Source organism: Lithobates pipiens, unplaced genomic scaffold (genome assembly GCF_037356315.1).
Source record: "Lithobates pipiens isolate NorthernLeopardFrog02 unplaced genomic scaffold, aLitPip1_a1.2 Scaffold_1, whole genome shotgun sequence".
NCBI lineage: Eukaryota > Metazoa > Chordata > Amphibia > Anura > Ranidae > Lithobates > Lithobates pipiens.
In genome coordinates this window covers 187,651,974-187,668,619 of record NW_027507685.1, presented here as the reverse complement: position 1 = coordinate 187,668,619, position 16,646 = coordinate 187,651,974, and the positions used below count along the sequence as shown (strand labels likewise).

At 45.1% G+C, this 16,646-nt stretch overlaps 1 protein-coding gene across 4 annotated transcripts in view; it reads left to right on the top strand.

Moving 5' to 3' along the window:
* The window catches only part of ARHGAP4 (Rho GTPase activating protein 4), a 278,640-nt gene that overhangs the window by 196,891 nt on the left and 65,103 nt on the right, over positions 1-16,646 (top strand). The window contains exon 12 of one of the 4 annotated variants that reach the window (XM_077479014.1): positions 8,563-8,590. The exons of the other annotated variants lie outside the window; for them this stretch is intronic. Within the exon in view, the coding sequence (XP_077335140.1) occupies positions 8,563-8,590 (28 nt within the window). The remainder of the gene's footprint in view (positions 1-8,562; positions 8,591-16,646) is intronic. 4 annotated transcript variants of the gene reach the window in all.

Here is a 16,646-nt window from a genome sequence, read left to right as displayed (position 1 = left end):
ATTACTTTGTAGAACCACCTTTCACTGCAATTACAGCTGCAAGTCTTTTTTGGGGATGTCTCTACCAGCTTTTCAGATCTAGAGACATTTTTGTCCATTCACCTTTGCAAAATAGTTCAAGCTCTGTCAGATTGGATGGAGAGCGTCTGTGAACAGCTATTTTTAAGACATTCCACAGATTTTCAAATGGATTTAGGTCTGGACTTTGACTGGGCCATTCTAACACATGAAGATGCTTTGATGGAAACCATTCCATTGTAGCTCTGGCTGTATGTTTAGGGTTGTTGTCCTGCTGGAAGGTGAACCTCTGCACCAGTCTCAAGTCTTTTGCAGACTCTAACAGGTTTTCTTCTAAGATTGCCCTGTATTTGGTTCCATCCATTTTCCCATCAACTCTGACCAGTTTCCCTGTCCTTGCTGAAGAAAAACATCACCATGTTTCACGGTGGGGATGGTGTGTTCAGGGTGATGTGCAGTGCTAGTTTCTCTTATATTCACCGACCGATACAGCTCCTCTCTGGGTTGTTAGCCTTATCCCTAGGAGATTCTAGGCAAAGTTGTAATACAACACTCAGAACTCTTAGTTCTGCCCAGGGGGGCGGTCCCTCAATCTACAATCCCCACACCCTGCAATAGCAGCCTCAGTTTTATTTTGCCTAGTGAAGGAGATAGACCTAGGAACCCTGTGGGCCCATAGGTCCGTGTTTTTTTTTATGCAGAAGCTTTGCTTTTTGTGCAAGAGCCTGTGATCTTCTATCAACAGCCGGCTGGATGACAGGCTGGTTCACTTATCCTTGTAGTCTCCCCAGTCTGGCCATCAAGCATGTGCAGGTCGCAGCTACGGCTCGGCAGGCCACAACATACCTCAGTTCCAGAGGTGGTCCGCTTTCAATGTGGGCAAGGGCAGCATGCTTCTGGGCTCCAAGCGGCCGATTTTCCGGTGATTCCTTATTCAGCACACTGGCAGCCATTTTCTTGAAGCCGGCGCACGTTTTAGAGCTCTAGCAGTGGCTTCATGTGCCCTCAGCTTCCTGTTTTGTCATTACTGAGCGCTGGACAGCCTTCTATGTAGTCTGAGCACGTTTTTTAGATCGTTCAGCGATCATTCACCGATCGTTCTGACGTACTACTACTGACACAGTTTTGGTTCCTCTGCACCTGGGAGCACTAGGGGTTCTACAGGCACTGCTGTAAACAGCGCGGAACTCCTCAGGGTGGTGAGTCCGGCGGGTTAGAACCCCTCAGTCAGCAGCAGCAAGGAGGGTGGGACTGTCACTGTCCTAAGTCCCCTTCGGGTGGCAGACAGGGTAGGGTCAGCATGGCTTCAGAAACTGGTGTTTCTTCCCTCGAAATCCAGGCAATTGCAACCGTGTCACCTGTGGATGGCGCAGTCCCCATGAACACCCTGATTCCGGTCCTCTATTCGTTCGTTGCCAAGATGGAGGCGGTGCGTGGGAAGAAAGGTGCAAAAAAGCGGCCCCTGCCCCCCCCCCCATCCTCTGGGGAGAGCTCTGATGCAGATGGGTCCTGCTGAGGCCGGTGATCCCTGCTCTGTCTTGTCAGATGACGCTGACCAGGACCGTTCGGACAGTGAGAAAGAGTCCCCGTCCGGATCCGGGCATGACAAAGCGCTTGTTGGAGCACTTATCACAGCTGTGCATGATACCCTGAAGATTCAGGAACCAGTGGATCCTTCTGCTGATGTACCGGTCCCTTTTGGGTCCCGCAAGCTAGCACGTTCACCTAAGGGTTTTCCCGTATCTGACTTATTTTGACAAGTTCATTTACAAGGAATGGGGTCGCCCGCAACGGACCTTTTTGGTCCCCAAATACATGGCGGTGAGTTACCCCTTTAAGGAAAGCCTTCTCAAGAAGTGGTCGGCTCCTCCGGTCGTGGACCCCCCAGTATCCAGGTTAAATAAAGTAACCACGATCCCGGCTGAGGGGACTCCTGCATTCAAGGATCCCACAGACAGGAAGGCCAAGGCGGTGTGGCTCATTCGTTGTTTACGGTTGTGGGGTCAGCCGTGCAAACTGTACTGGCATCCGCACTTGTGTTGCAGACACTGACTGAGTGGGCAAAACTTTTGCACCTCGAATTGGGAGATCAACAGGCTTCCCCTGTCTGCGTGGAACTAGCAGACCAACTAGTGCAAGGCCTTAAGTACGTCTGTGACACGGCCCTGGATACTCTCCCTCTGTTATCCAGGGCCTCTGTGTCAGCTGTGGTGCTGAGGGCCTAATTTGAGTAAAATGCTGGTCTGCTGACCAGGCATCCAAAAAAGACCCGACGGATCTTCCTTTCCTTGGCGACCGGCTCTTTGGAGCCTCGGTAGATGACATTATTAAAAATGCCACAGGTGGTAAGAGTACACTACTCCCACAGGCCAGGAAAGCTAAGGAGCCACGCCGTAGGCAAGGGCCCTCTTTTTCCGCTCACAAACAGCTTTTTTGTCCACCCGTAGCTTTGATGAAACGTCCCCAGCCCGACAGGATGCCCACGGACGGTCACAAACATCTCTGGAATCGCAAGCCTAACAAGCCTGTGAATAAAAGTGCTACCTCATGAAGGTTTGCCCCCACCCATGTCACAGGTGGGGGGTCGTGTTCGGGAGTTTGCAGCCCGGAGGTCCTCCCGGTTATCCGACCAATGGGTCTGCGATCTGATTTCCACAGGCTACAAGATAGTTTCTCTCTTGGCCGCCAAACAGATTCTTCTCCTACAGCATACTCGTATCCCCAGTTCGCCGAGAGGCCCTGTTGGGGGCGGTAAGGTATTTGCTGACTCGAGGGGTGATTGTACCAGCCCCGGATCGGAACGCTTCCAGGGATTCTACTCCAATCTGTGGTTCCCAAAAAGGAAGGGGTACGTCCGATATTGGACCTAAAAGCCCTCAATCACTTTGTGAAAGTGCAGAGGTTCAGAATGGATTAAGTTCGCTCAGTAGTCACTGCACTCCATCAAGGGGACTCCCTGGCATCCTTAGACATCCAGGATGAGTACCTGCACATACCCATTTGCCTTCGGCATCAGACGTTTCTGCGTTTTGCAGTCGGGGAAGACCATTACCAGTTTGGCTCTTCCTTTTGGTCTGGCATCAGCCCCCCGAGTCTTTACCAGGGTACTGGCTCCAGTTTTGGCATTGCTGTGACAACATGGGATCGTGATTGTGGGATACCTAGACGATCTCCTACTGAGAGTATCTTCCGTCTCAGAATTAGAGGAGGATGTGGCGATCACCATGCAGACCCTGCAAGAATTTGGGTGGCTGTTGAACTTCAAAAAGTCGGTGATTGTGCCGACCCAGAGTCTGGAGTATCTAGGTTTGCTGTTGGACTCTAGGGAAGCGAGAGTTTTTCTCCCTTCAGACAAACTGCAGACTCTCAGATCCGCGGTCAAACTGCTGCTGAACCGCAAGTGGTCGTCGCTCCATTTTTGCATGTGAGTACTGGGACTCATTGTAGCCTCCTTCGAGGCAGTATCTTATGCCCAGTTCCACACCAGAGTCCTGCAGAAGGAGATTTTGTCAAAATGGGACAAATCTCAGTTGTCCCTGGATCGATAGATCCAGGTGAGCCAGTCAGTCAGAGACTCGCTGATCTGGTGGTTGAGGTCCCCGGTGATTCAGTCCGGAAAATCGTTCCTTGCTCTGAAATGGACAGTGATCACAACGGATGCCAGTCTATCTGGCTGGGGTGAAGTGATGGGGGTTCAGTCGTCTCAGGGCCTCTGGTCGACGGAAGAATCCGAATTGCCGATCAATCTGCTCGAATTGAGATCGATCAGGCTGTGTCTCCACACATGGTCGATGAGACTTCAAAGGCGTCCGATAAGGATACAGTCAGACAACGCCACGGCTGTGGCGTATGTCAATCACCAAGGGGGAACAAGAAGCTCAGCCGCTGCTCGGGAGGTCGCTCGCATACTTGTGGGCAGAGCGACACGTACCGGCCCTGCCGGCCATTTACATCCCGGGGGTGGAGAACTGGCAGGCGGACTATTTGAGTCGCCAGATGCTGGACCCAGGAGAATGGGCATTGCATCCGGAGATACTCAGGTTGCTGTACCTGAAGTGGGGCACAACAGATGTGGATCTAACGGCCTCCCGCCTCAATCGGAAGGTGCCAAGATTCGTGTCCAGGACAAGAGATCCGTGGGCAGACGCATCAGATGCGCTGGTTGCTCCGTGGGATCAGTAGCAGCTGATCTAGGCCTTTCCTCCACTGAAACTTTTGCCACATCTGATTCGCAGAGTGGAAGCCGAGGGGATCCCGGTAATACTGGTTGCCCCAGATTGGCCTCAGCGTCCTTGGTACGCAGACCTGGTGCGTCTGGTGGCAGATGCTCCCTGGCTACTGCTTTTGCGACAGGACCTCCTATCTCAAGGTCCAATTCTCCATCCTGCTTTACCACCGTTGGCTTTAACAGCATGGCTATTGAGAGCCAGGTGTTGAGGAACTGGGGTCTGTTGGACTCGGTGATTCCAAATATGTTGAGGGCACGGAAATCTTCTTCTCGGAAGATGTACCATCATACCTGGAAGGCCTACATCTCCATGTGTGAGGAGAAGGGATGGTATCCGCGCTCCTTTGCCATATCCAGGATCCTGCTGTTTCTCCAGCAAGGAGTTGACCAGAAATTGGCATTAAGCACCATCAAAGGGCAAATATCAGCCTTAGCTGTCTTTTTTTTTTCAACGACTCCTGGCATCGCACTCCTTAGTGAGTACCTTCGCCCAGGGGGTACGACATGTAGTCCCTCCGCTGCGTCCACCGTTACCGTTACCCCCCTGGGATTTGAACCTGGTGTTGTCGGCGCTTCAAAAACCGCCGTTTGAAAATATCAGGGAGATTCCCTTGTTGACTCTCTCCCATAAAGTGGTCTTCCTAGTGGCCATCACATCGGCCAGGAGGGTTTCGAAACAGGCAGCCTTGTCCTGCAAGTCGCCCTACCTGGTTATCTACAGGGACAAGGTGGTGTTGCGTCCGCAACCGTCTTTTCTACCAAAAGTGGTCTCGGCTTTTCATATCAATGAGGACATTGTATTACCATCTCTGTGTCCTAAGTTGAAGCACCCTAAGGCGGTAGCCCTTCACACTCTGGACGTGGTTAGACTCACTGTTTGTTTCGGTGGCTGGTCCAAAGAAAGGCTCTTCGGCCACCATTTCCAGGTGGATCAGACAGATTGTAGTACAAGCCTACGCTTTGAAGAGGCAGGTGCCCCCCTTTCCGGTCACGGCCAACTCCACAAGGGCAATCGGAATGTATTGGGCCTTCCGACACCAAGTGTCGGTCGCTCAGTTGTGTAAGGTGGTGATCTGGTCGTCTGTGTTCACGTTTACCAAGTTCTACAAGGTAGACGTCAGCGCAACGGCTGATGCCTGTTTTGGCTGCAAAGTTTTGCAGGCGGCCGTGTAGTTGCAATTGAATATGCATTCGATATTTTTTCCTGGTTTTTCGATAAAAACGCAGTACTGTTATGTTAATGCACTGTTGCATTGCTTCCGCAGTTCGCTGCGGTCTTGGGGATCACTCCTGTTGAGGATACCCTGTTGTGAGTGGTGTTTTTTCACGCACTGCTGTTCTTTTTGTGTGGGTATAGTTTCACTAGCTCCCACTTGCCATGGTGGATGAAGTTTTATGCTGTTTTTTCCCACCCCTCATTTGGCACTGCTTTGGGACGTCCCATTTTGTTACAGAGAGAAGCTGTGTCGGTCGGTGAATATAAGAGAAAATAGGATTTTTTGTACTCGCCATAAAATCCTTTTCTCTAATTCACCGACCGACACAGCACCCGCCCCTCCTTTTCTTTTTACGTTATACTGCTTGTTGACGTATTGAGGCTGCTATTGCAGGGTGTGGGGATTGTAGCCTGAGGGACCGCCCCCTGGGCGGAACTAAGAGTTCTGAGTGTTGTATTACAACTTTGCCTAGTATCTCCTAGTGATAGGGCTAACAATCCATTTTGTCACAAAGAGGAGCTGTGTCGGTCTGTGAATTACAGAGAAAAGGATTTTACGGTGAGTACAAAAAATCCTATTTTTCCCCCACACATAGTGTTTTGCTTTTAGGCCATAAAGTTAAATTTTGTTCTTATCTGACCAGAGCACCTTCTTCCACATGTTTGCTGTGTCCCCCACATGACTTCTCGCAAACTGCAAAAGGCACTTCTTATAGCTTTCTTTCAACAATGGCTTTCTTCTTACCACTCTCCCATAAAGGTCAGATTTGTGGAGAGTGCGACTAATAGTTGTCCTGTGGACAGATTCTCCCACCTGAGCTGCGGATCTCTGCAGCTACTCCAGAGTTATCATGGGCCTCTTGGCTGCTTCTCTTATTAATGCTCTCCTTTCCCGGCCTGTCAGTTTAGGTGGATGGCCATGTCTTGGTAGGTTTGCAGTTGTGCCATACTCTTTCCATTTTCGGATGATGGATTGAACAGTGCTCCGTTAGATGTCCAAAGCTTGGAATGATTTTATTATAACCTAACCCTGTTTTAAACTTCTCCACAACTTTATCCCTGACCTGTGTGGCGTTTTCTTTGCCTTCATATTGCTGCTTGTTCACTAAGGTTCTCTAAAAAACCTCTGAGGGCTTTGCAGAACAACTGTATTTATACTGAGATTAAATCACACACAGGTGGACTTATTAGGTGACTTCTGAAGGCAATTGGTTTCATTAGATTTTAGTTAGGGATATCGGATGTAAAGAGGGCTGAATATAAATGCAAACCACAATTTGCAAATATTTATTTGTAAAAAATTTGTAAAGTGAAAGGAAAATGATAAATGTTTTTTTCCAATTATGTGCCACTTTGTGTTGGTTTATCACATAAAATCCCAATAAAGGGCATTTACGTTTTTGGTTATAACATAACAAAATGTGGAAAATTTCAAGGGATATGAATACTTTCTCAAGGCACTGTATTTTATAGAGCTGTTTCAGGTCTATCTGCTTCACTCGCACCAGTTTCTATTCCAGATTATTAGTTTGCCATATAGAAAACTGCCACAGATCCCCACCTGGGTGGACCTGGCATACAGGATGTGAATGTCTGCCACTAACGTGTTAGCAAGCTCATGTGCCTGTCTCTCCTGCCCTCCTATACCGGGTACAGACACAGCATAGAAAACAAAGCAGATCACTCCTAATATAAAAAGCCCTTTTTATAAAATTCGAACAGGTTGGCTCAGTTTCTTTAGGCTCATTCTCTAAATTGAAAAGAATGGTGAATACCTGTGTCGTTCTTTGTTAATCTCCCATTTTACATATACTGAACAATATCTCTCTCTCTCTCTCTCTCTCTCTCTCTCTCTCTCTCTCTCTCTATATCTATATCTATATCTATATCTATATATATATCTATCTCTATATAAGTGTGTGTGTGTGTGTGTGTATGTATATGTGTGTGTATAGAGATAGATATTCAGTATTTTTTAAGTTTGCATAGTGTTTAAGCATTTACAGGTTTAGATAGTACAAGGGGCCATATGGATGTTGAAAGCACCATAACCTAGAGCTGGGATGGCGAACTTTGGCACCTCAGATGTTTTGGAACATGCACTCTGCAGTGTAATTGAGCATCATGGGAAATGTAGTTCCAAAACATCTGGGGTGCCAAGGTTCGGAATGACTGATCATATAGGGGCAAAACCACTCCAGCTCTCCTGCGCTATATGCCATTTCTGTCTGGCACAGACACAGCATAGAAAACAGAGCCGATAGCTCATGATTAAAAAAGTTTTTTTTTTTTCCTTTTTACTTAGCAGGATTTGCGCCATTTTTTTTTAGTTTAAAAAAGCGGCTCAAGCTTTTATGCTTGCATCACTCCTTAATAGTTTCCCCATATATATATAAAACACTATCTATAGATAGATAGATATATTTTTTGAGTTTGCATACAGCATAGAAAACAGAGCAGATCACCCCTAATTTAAAACGTTCTTTTTTTAAAATTAGGAACAAGATTTGCTCTAGTTTCCTGGTTTAAAAGAGTGTCTCATGCTTTATGCCTTGTTAATTTCCTCTTTATATATTTTTAAAACATAGAAACTCACAGTGGCAGAAATACGCATACAAATTTGTTCTTGCTTGGAAAAGATGTGCATTTTAATAAAACAATACCATTTCAACATAGGTGGAAACTCCCCTCTCCCCAGATCTTCACCCCATACAACCTGAAAGTCCCCTTCAAGTTTCAACTTTCTAAAGGTCAAAACTTACATAGGGCTATGAAGCCAAACATACTGAAAAATAGAATCTGAGTCTGCATACACTTTAAGCATTTACAGGAAAGGGGCCATATAAATGTGCAGAATGCCATTACCCCAGGAAACCAATTAGATTGCCACCATCAGTGGAGAGATGACTGCTGATTGCCTTTCTTAGGTTGTCTCTGTACACACTGAACTTGATTGATAAATAAGCCCGCTCAATGGTCTTTTGCTTGAACCTTCCCATGCCTTCATGGAGCTTCTGTGCTGCTTGTACTTGCTTGTTAACCTCTTACAGATCAATCCTTTTTGTCTTTTTTTTATTCTCTCCCTTTGCACTGCATATAGGAGACGGAGGTACCTGTCCCGCGCTCAGGTACATCTTAGTAACTCTAGCTTCTGTCTGCTTGCTTCTCTACTCTTTATTTATTTTTGAATTGTTAAGATTGTTAAATGTTATGTTAATGTTATTGAAGACAGATGCTGCCAGGTCACTTGTATTTTCAGAAGGGGGTCAGGAATGTCAGCCCATATATTTATTAGTATAGATTTCCTTTACATTCCACCTGGCTATAACTCCTTATGACGAGCCTGGTATTTCACTCTTGCCCCTATCACAATCCATGGGATTGACTTTCATGCTATTAATTGACTTTATTGTACAAAGAAAATTTGATGGGAAATTTGTGTAAATAATTGAGTTATTTATACACCTAAATCCTCAAATGATCATTTCAAAAACATGTTATATAAGAGGATATTTGTAGTATATGAGCAAATCAAATTTAACACACATATAAAAATATTCATATTTGTATTTTTTTTCCATATAAAATAAAAATCTCTTGACTTGCATATATTTTTTAAGACCTTCAAAAGTCAATTGCATCACTGTTATTGTACAGGATACTTCACAGGCAATTTTGGGGATGCTGATTTTTATCCAATGCGTTTCTTACAAAAAAAGTCCACTTTTTCAAGGATGTGCATGCAGTTTAAAGGGTAACTCCACTTTTGTGGGGGAAAAAATTAGCCAATAAATAAATAAATAAAAATATATATATAATATTATAGCATGTACAGTTGTGACACAAGTCATACTGCAATTGAATGTTATTAAAAACAACCTTTCCTTTTCAATCTGCAACACTGTAACTTTCTGTAATAAGGCAACCTACAGTTGGTGTATATAACTTTATTAGAAATGTTATTTTCTACATGTGTGAATGGCTCATTAATTTTACCAGAAGTCTTCACTAAGATGCAAGTCAGATTTTAAGCATCCTCTGCAACAATTTATTTTTATTTTTGATGAGATACTCCCAAAGGGATACTGACACTGCAACTTTCCTGATTAGATTTCTGCAAGTGCATTAGCTGATTAATAATAAAAAAAGTCACTTAGATTCACCCTGCACACAACAAACTGTTTTTTCTTCAGAGCAGAAACAGGTTTCAGCAATCAAAAAAAGGGATTAACTCCAGGGTTAAAGCAATAATTCTCCCGCTCTACAAGACTCTGGTTCGGCCACACTTAGAGTATGCTGTCCAGTTCTGGGCAACGGTCCTCAGGAAGGATGTACTGGAAATGGAGCGAGTACAAAGAAGGGCAACAAAGCTAATAAAGCGTCTGGAGGATATCAGTTATGATGAAAGGTTGCAAGCACTGAACTTATTCTCTCTGGAGAAGAGATGCTTGAGAGGGGATAGGATTTCATTTTATAAATACAGTACTGGTGACCCCACAATAGGGATAAAACTTTTTCGCAGAAGGGAGTTTAACAAGACACGTGGCCACTCTAATCACACACACATAGGTTGGATTTGTGTCCTTTTTCAGCCTCACCTACTATGTAACTATGTAGGTAGGAATCTGCAACAATGTTTATGAAAATTCCTGCAATGTACATTGATCACCCAAAGGGGAATTGTTTTTTCTTTCTCAATGTAGCACCCTGGTGTTTAAGCAGGGTTGCTAATAAATTTAGTTTTTCAGGTATTGCTCATCCTGGCTGATAGTTAGAAGATTGCTGTACCTTTTCTCTTCTGTCACTAGGTGGCGCTTGTTGGTGACATTAGATTGACAAGGGTGTAGCAAGGTCAGACTATGGATGGATGGATGGGGTGTATTAGCCAATTGGTAAGGGTTTCTTTGGTCCCTTGGCCTGCTGGGAGAGTCTATTTAGGTGGAGTCAGGTGATCAGGGTTCTGTGCCATCTGGACAGCTGTCTGGGTGGACATGTGTTATGTCCCCCCGGGCTGCTAGGCCGCAAGCCTGAAGTCTATCCCAGGGACACCTGGCTGCTAGGCTGCCTGAGGCCTATCCAGGAGCAAGAGAAGCAGTGTAGGGTTGGGACTGCAAGATTGGAGTCCAACTGAGTTGTGAAGGTTCAGCCGGACAGGGAACCAATTTTGGTCAGATAGAAGGGAAGCTGTTGCCACTAAGGACCACCCATCTTTTTACTGGAGACTACAGTGAGTAAGCTGGAGCCAGTTCCAGAGCAGCCTTCTCAGTAACCTGGGACAGTGAAGGTGGAAAGCTTCAGCAGGTGCCAAGCCAGGGACCCAGCAGGACAGCAGGGTTGACGGTTGAGATGCATCGATTTCCAAGCTAGGGACCCAGCAGGATGGGCAGGATGACGCTTGAGTATACAGCGTGCTAGCTGTGGAAGAGCTCAGGAGATTCAGTGGTGATTGGATCTGGAGGTCTACTGAGAGACTGGGATCTCAGTGAGTAAAAACCTACAGCGAGAGACTGTAGTGTAAGAGAAGAACTATTCCGTGTTGCCAAAAGTTAAATACAACTACCGTTGGTGACTGTTACAAGATTTGTTACCATGGGAGACAGCAGTCCTACCTATACACAAATGGTATCCGGCTGGAGGTCTTCCCCTGTATAGCTGTCTACCTGTAGTAGTCTCTGAGTCTGGTAATTATCATTTCATCTACTTAAGGGTGTCCTGGCCCTAACCCTCTCTCCCACAGTTTTAAGAGACAATAAATCTCTTTTGCATTAAAAAAAGTGTCTGGCGCCCATCACTCCATCTTGCATGCCTGGTAACCCACTCTACAAAGACAGATGTCAGCTATCCCCGACTCTGGAGGTCACCATTAGGCCTCTGGGGCCATGAGACCTTGCTACATCAACAAAAGTGGTTACTCCTCAAAGTTGTAGTAAACTTTGTTACACCACTTGTACCTACAGGTAAGCCTATAATAAGGCTTACCTGTAGGTACTGTGAATATCTCCTAAACTTGCACTGTTCAGGACATATTCAGAGTGCATGTAGCCAATGACATCATTGCCGCATGCGCTCTAAATTTCCGGCTTATAGTGCTGGACCTTCAGTGCCCGTGCTGTAAATGGCAGCTTCCGCATACATGCACGGGAGTGATGTCATCATGCCCCAGGACACTTGTGTAGCTAGATGCTGCAAACCCAGAAGAAAGACCTGGAAAAGATGTCTGCCCTCTCATCTGTGACGTTGCGGTGCTGGAGGGCTTTGATTGTAAGTTAAGTTTCCCATAATGTGCTAGTATGTGATGCGTACTAGCACATTATGACATTGCCTTGCAGGGAATTTTTTTTTTTTTTTTTTTTTTAACCACCTGCGGTTTAAAACCACTTTAAGCAATGAGAATGATCTTGAAAAAAAACAAATGTACATCACATATAGTACTTCACCATCATCCTATATATCTATTACAATGGAATTATGTATTTATTATAATAAATGTGTAAGATATCTAAATGTTTTCTTTATAAGATTGTTCTCTGTTACCTGAACTGCATGCGCATCCTTGAAAAATTGGGCTGTTCCAAGAAACGCGTTGGGGAAAAAAATCATTTTCTGCAAGACCATTTGTGATGAATACTGTACAATAATTGCAATAGATTTTTTTTTTTATTTTTTTATGGTCCTAGCAAAAAATCGATATGTGTCAAGAAAAAAAAAATTAAATGCTTTAATACAGGGATTTTTTTTCTCAGAGAACAGGTGCAGGTACTCCTCCCTTCCAAGTCATCCCTTGTCTCCAACAACTACCCACCTCCAAGCACCGTCCCTTGGTTCCATCTCCTAGTACCACCCATTTTAGAGAATACAGAACCAATTATTATTTTGTGGTTCTAAGAAATGTATGTGGAACAACAGATCTCCCCAGCAACAATAGACCCCCAGCAGCAGCAATATCTCCCAGCAACCAGTTTTAATAGACCCTTCAGCAACCAGCAACTATAAACCCTTCGCTCAACAATAGATCACTCCCAGCAATAATTGACTCCCCAGAAACCCACTATCCCTTAGAAACTATAACCCCCCTCCCCCCCACCAGCAACAATAGACAACCACTAACAACCATAGATATCCCAGCACCCAGTAACGTTAGACCCTGCAGCACCCAGCAACTATAAACCCTTCCCTCAACAGTAGATCTCTCCCACCCATAGACTCATCAGCAATCTACTATCCCCCAGCAGCAATAAATCCTCTCCAGCAACAATAGACCCCACCAGCAACAATAGATCTCCCAGCAGCCAGTATTAAGAGACCCCCCAGCACACAGCAACTATAGACCCTTTCCTCAATAGTAGATCCGTCCCAGCAATAATTGATTCCCCAGCAACAATAGATTCCCCCACAACAATAGACCTCTACCAGCAGCAATAGATCTCCCAGCAACCAGTAACAGACCCTCCAGCACCCAGCAACTATAACCCCCTCCTTCAAAAGTAGATCCCTCCCAGCAATAATTGACTCCCCAGCAACCTACTACCCCTCTCAGAAACAAAAAATTCCCCTCTAGCAACAATAGAACCCCAAAATCTATAGAGCCCTCCAGCAACAACAGATCCCCCAGCAGCCAGCATCATTTCCATTACACCCCAGCACCCCTTGCCGTTACATACATTCAGCGCTCACGGTGTCAATACCGCGTTCCCCCATGTCCCTGCTGAAAAATAAAATCATGCTTTTATACAGTGCCTTGAAATAGTATTCAAACCCCTTGAAATTTTTCCACATCATGTTGCAACCAAAAATGTAAATGTATTTTATTGGGATTGTATGTGATAGACCAACACAAAGTGGCGCATAATTGTGAAGTGGATGGAAAATTATAAATGGTTTTCAATTTTTTTTACAAATAAATATCTGAAAAGTGTGGCATGCATTTGTATTCAGCTCCCTTTACTCTGATACTCCTAACTAAAATCTCGTGGAACCAATTGCCTTCAGAAGTCAGATAACTAGTAAATAGAGTCCATCACTGTGTAATTTTAATACTAGTATAAATACAACTGTTCTGTGAAGCCCTCAGAGGTTTATTAGAGAACCTTGGTGAAGAAACTGCTTCATAAAGGCCAAGGAACACACCAGGCAGGTCAGGGATAAAGTTGTTGAGAAGTTTAAGGCAGGGTTAGGTATAAAAAAATATCACAAGCGTTGAACATCTCACGGAGCACTGCTCAATCCATCATCTGATAATGGAAAGAGTATGGCACAACTGCCAACCCACCAAGACATGGCCGTCCACCTAAACTGACAGTCTGGGCAAAAAGAGCATTAATCAGAGAAGCAGCCATGAGAACCTTATGTTACCATTCATTCTTGAAGGCGCCCCAACTCTGGAGGAGCTGCAGAGATCTGCAGCTCAGGTGGGAGAATCCGTCCACAGGATAACTATTAGTCATGCACACCACAAATCTGACCTTTATGGAAGAGTGGCAGGAAGAAAGCCATTGTTGAAAGAAAACCATAAGAAGTGCCATTTGCAGTTTGCGAGAAACCAAGTGGGGGACGCAGCCATAGCTCCCAACTGTCCCTGATTTCGAGGGACCATCTCTGATTTGGAGCAATGTCCCTCTGTCCCTCATTCCTCCCCATTTGTCTATATGTTTCCCGGTGCTAAACCTTTCATCTGAATTCTAAATTGGTACATTTGTAAATTCCAAAAGCCAATATAAAGGAATAGTAGTGGTAAAAAAGCACTTGTGGGTTTAATCAATCTTGCTTTTTTGTACAATTCTCCTTTAAGGGGGCGTGGCAGGGGGTGTGTCCTATGCCTGTATACTTTTGCTGATAGGTGTCCTTCATTCCCATCTCAAAAAGTTTGGAGGTATGGACACAGCAAACATGTGGAAAAAAGGTGCTCTGGTCAGATGAGACCAAAATTGAACTTTTTGGCCAAAAAGAAAAACGCTATGTGTGGCGGAAAAACACTGCACATCACCCTGAACACGCCATCCCCACCGTGAAACATGGTGGTGGCAGCATCTTGTTGTGGGAATGCATTTCTTCAGCAGGGACAGGGAAGCTGGTCAGAGTTGATGGGAAGATGGATGGAGCCAAATACAGGGCAATCTTAGAAGAAAACCTGTAGAGTCTGCAAAACACTTGAGATTGGGGCGAAGGTTCACCTTCCAGCAGGACAACGACTCTAAGCCCTTGTACACATGGTCGGAGAATCCGTCGGAATGTGTCCTATTGGACCATGTTGTCGGATAATCCGACTGTGTGTGGTATGCATTGGACTGATTCCGTCGGACCCAATTTTCCAACTTGTTGGAAATATTTTCCGACAAACTGGTCCGATCGGACATACTCCGATCATGTGTAGAGAATTCCGATCGGACAAAGTGCCACGCATGCTCAGATCAAATTCCTACACCAAAGCTATTGGCTACTAGCCTGAATGTAGTCCTGTCGTAACGAAATAATGTCATCACGCTCTGTACGATTGGATTTTCCGAGAACTTGGTCCGACCGTGTGTATGCAACAGTTTCGGACAAAATCCATCGGATTTGGTTAGCAGAGTGTCCGACTGTGTGTACAGGGGCTAAAACATACAGCCAGAGCTACAATGGAATGGATTAGATCAATAGCATATTCATGTGTTAGAATTTCCAGTCAAAGTCCAGACCTAAATCCAATTGTGAATATGTGGCAAGACTTAAAAAACGCTCTCCATCCAATCTGACAGAGCTTGATCTATTTTGCAAATAATGGGGAAAATGTCCCTCTCTAGATGTGCAAAGCTGGTAGAGACATCCCCAACAAGACTTGCAGCTGTAATTGCAGTGAAAGGAGGTTCTACAAAGTATTGACCATACAAATGTACCCCACACTTTTCAAATATTTATTTGTAAAAATATTTTGAAAACCATTTATTATTTTTCTTCCACTTCACAATTATGTGCCACTTTGTGTTGGTCTATCACATAAAATGCCAATAAAATACATTTACGTTTTTGGCTGTAACATGACAAAATGTGGAAAATTTCAAGGGGTATGAATACTTTTTCAAGGCACTGTGCATGTATTAAAATTGATTTGCTAGCATACTAATAATATCGCTTATTTTCCTACATATTTTATTGTACCTTATAGTCATTCACTCTAATACAGTATGTATATGAACCATGTTAAACCCTGGCAGGGAAATCACTGCTTTCTGGCTTTCTCTTTGTGGTGTTGCATGCCGCACAAAGCAGTCTTGCAGGTAAGGCTGTATACTCCAGGTATTCCTATGGAGATTCCCGCAGGGGGCGAATGAGCACCTTGATCTGTGTCCAGGTGTGCGGGTACGCTAAACCAGATCCCAATTCACACTGTTGCCCTGCAGTAATGCACACTTTAGTATAATCTATGAAAACAAGTGTAGTGCACCACAATGCACAGTAAGGCACTGCTATGCATTGTGATGCGCTGCAATAAAAACATTTTAAAAAATGCACGTTTTTGGTATGATTTGGTGTGGTAGGAAGCCCATTTAAATAAATGGGTTGCCTCAAAGCGGAACTAAACTCTCCTATACTTTACAGTCACGTAAGCTGCTATCTTAACCTCTGTTTGATCTGCAGTTGATCAGTTATGACCAATGGCAGCTGGTGCTCAAAAAAAATGTGAAAAAAAATGAATTGCTGCCACTGTGCCCATCAAACACTGCCACTGTGCCACTGACACCCCACCCCCCCCCCCCCCCCGGATAGATCGTGGGACACCCCATGCTTACCGGGTGTCCTCTTCTCCAGCGTCTCCGCTCCAGTCAGTTTCCTCCACTTCCCCCAAAGCGCCGAGCATCCAGTAGGGATGCCCGATGCTTTGGCCAATCAGCAAACATGTCTCACTGACCTGCCTCCAGATTGGGCAGCACAGTGGTGTAGTGGGTAGCACTCTTGCCTAGTAGTAAAAAGGGTCACTGATTCAAATCCCAACAACAACACTACCTGCCTGGAGTTTGCATGTTCTCTCTGTGCCTGTGTTGGTTTCCTCCGGGTACTCCCGTTTCCTCCCACGCGCCAAAGACATGCTGGTAGGTTAATTGGCTTCTGTCCAAAATTGGCCCTAGTATATGAATGGGGACCTTGGATTGAGGGTAGGGACTGATGTGAGTGTGCAATGTACAGGGATAGGGACAATTGTAGACACGC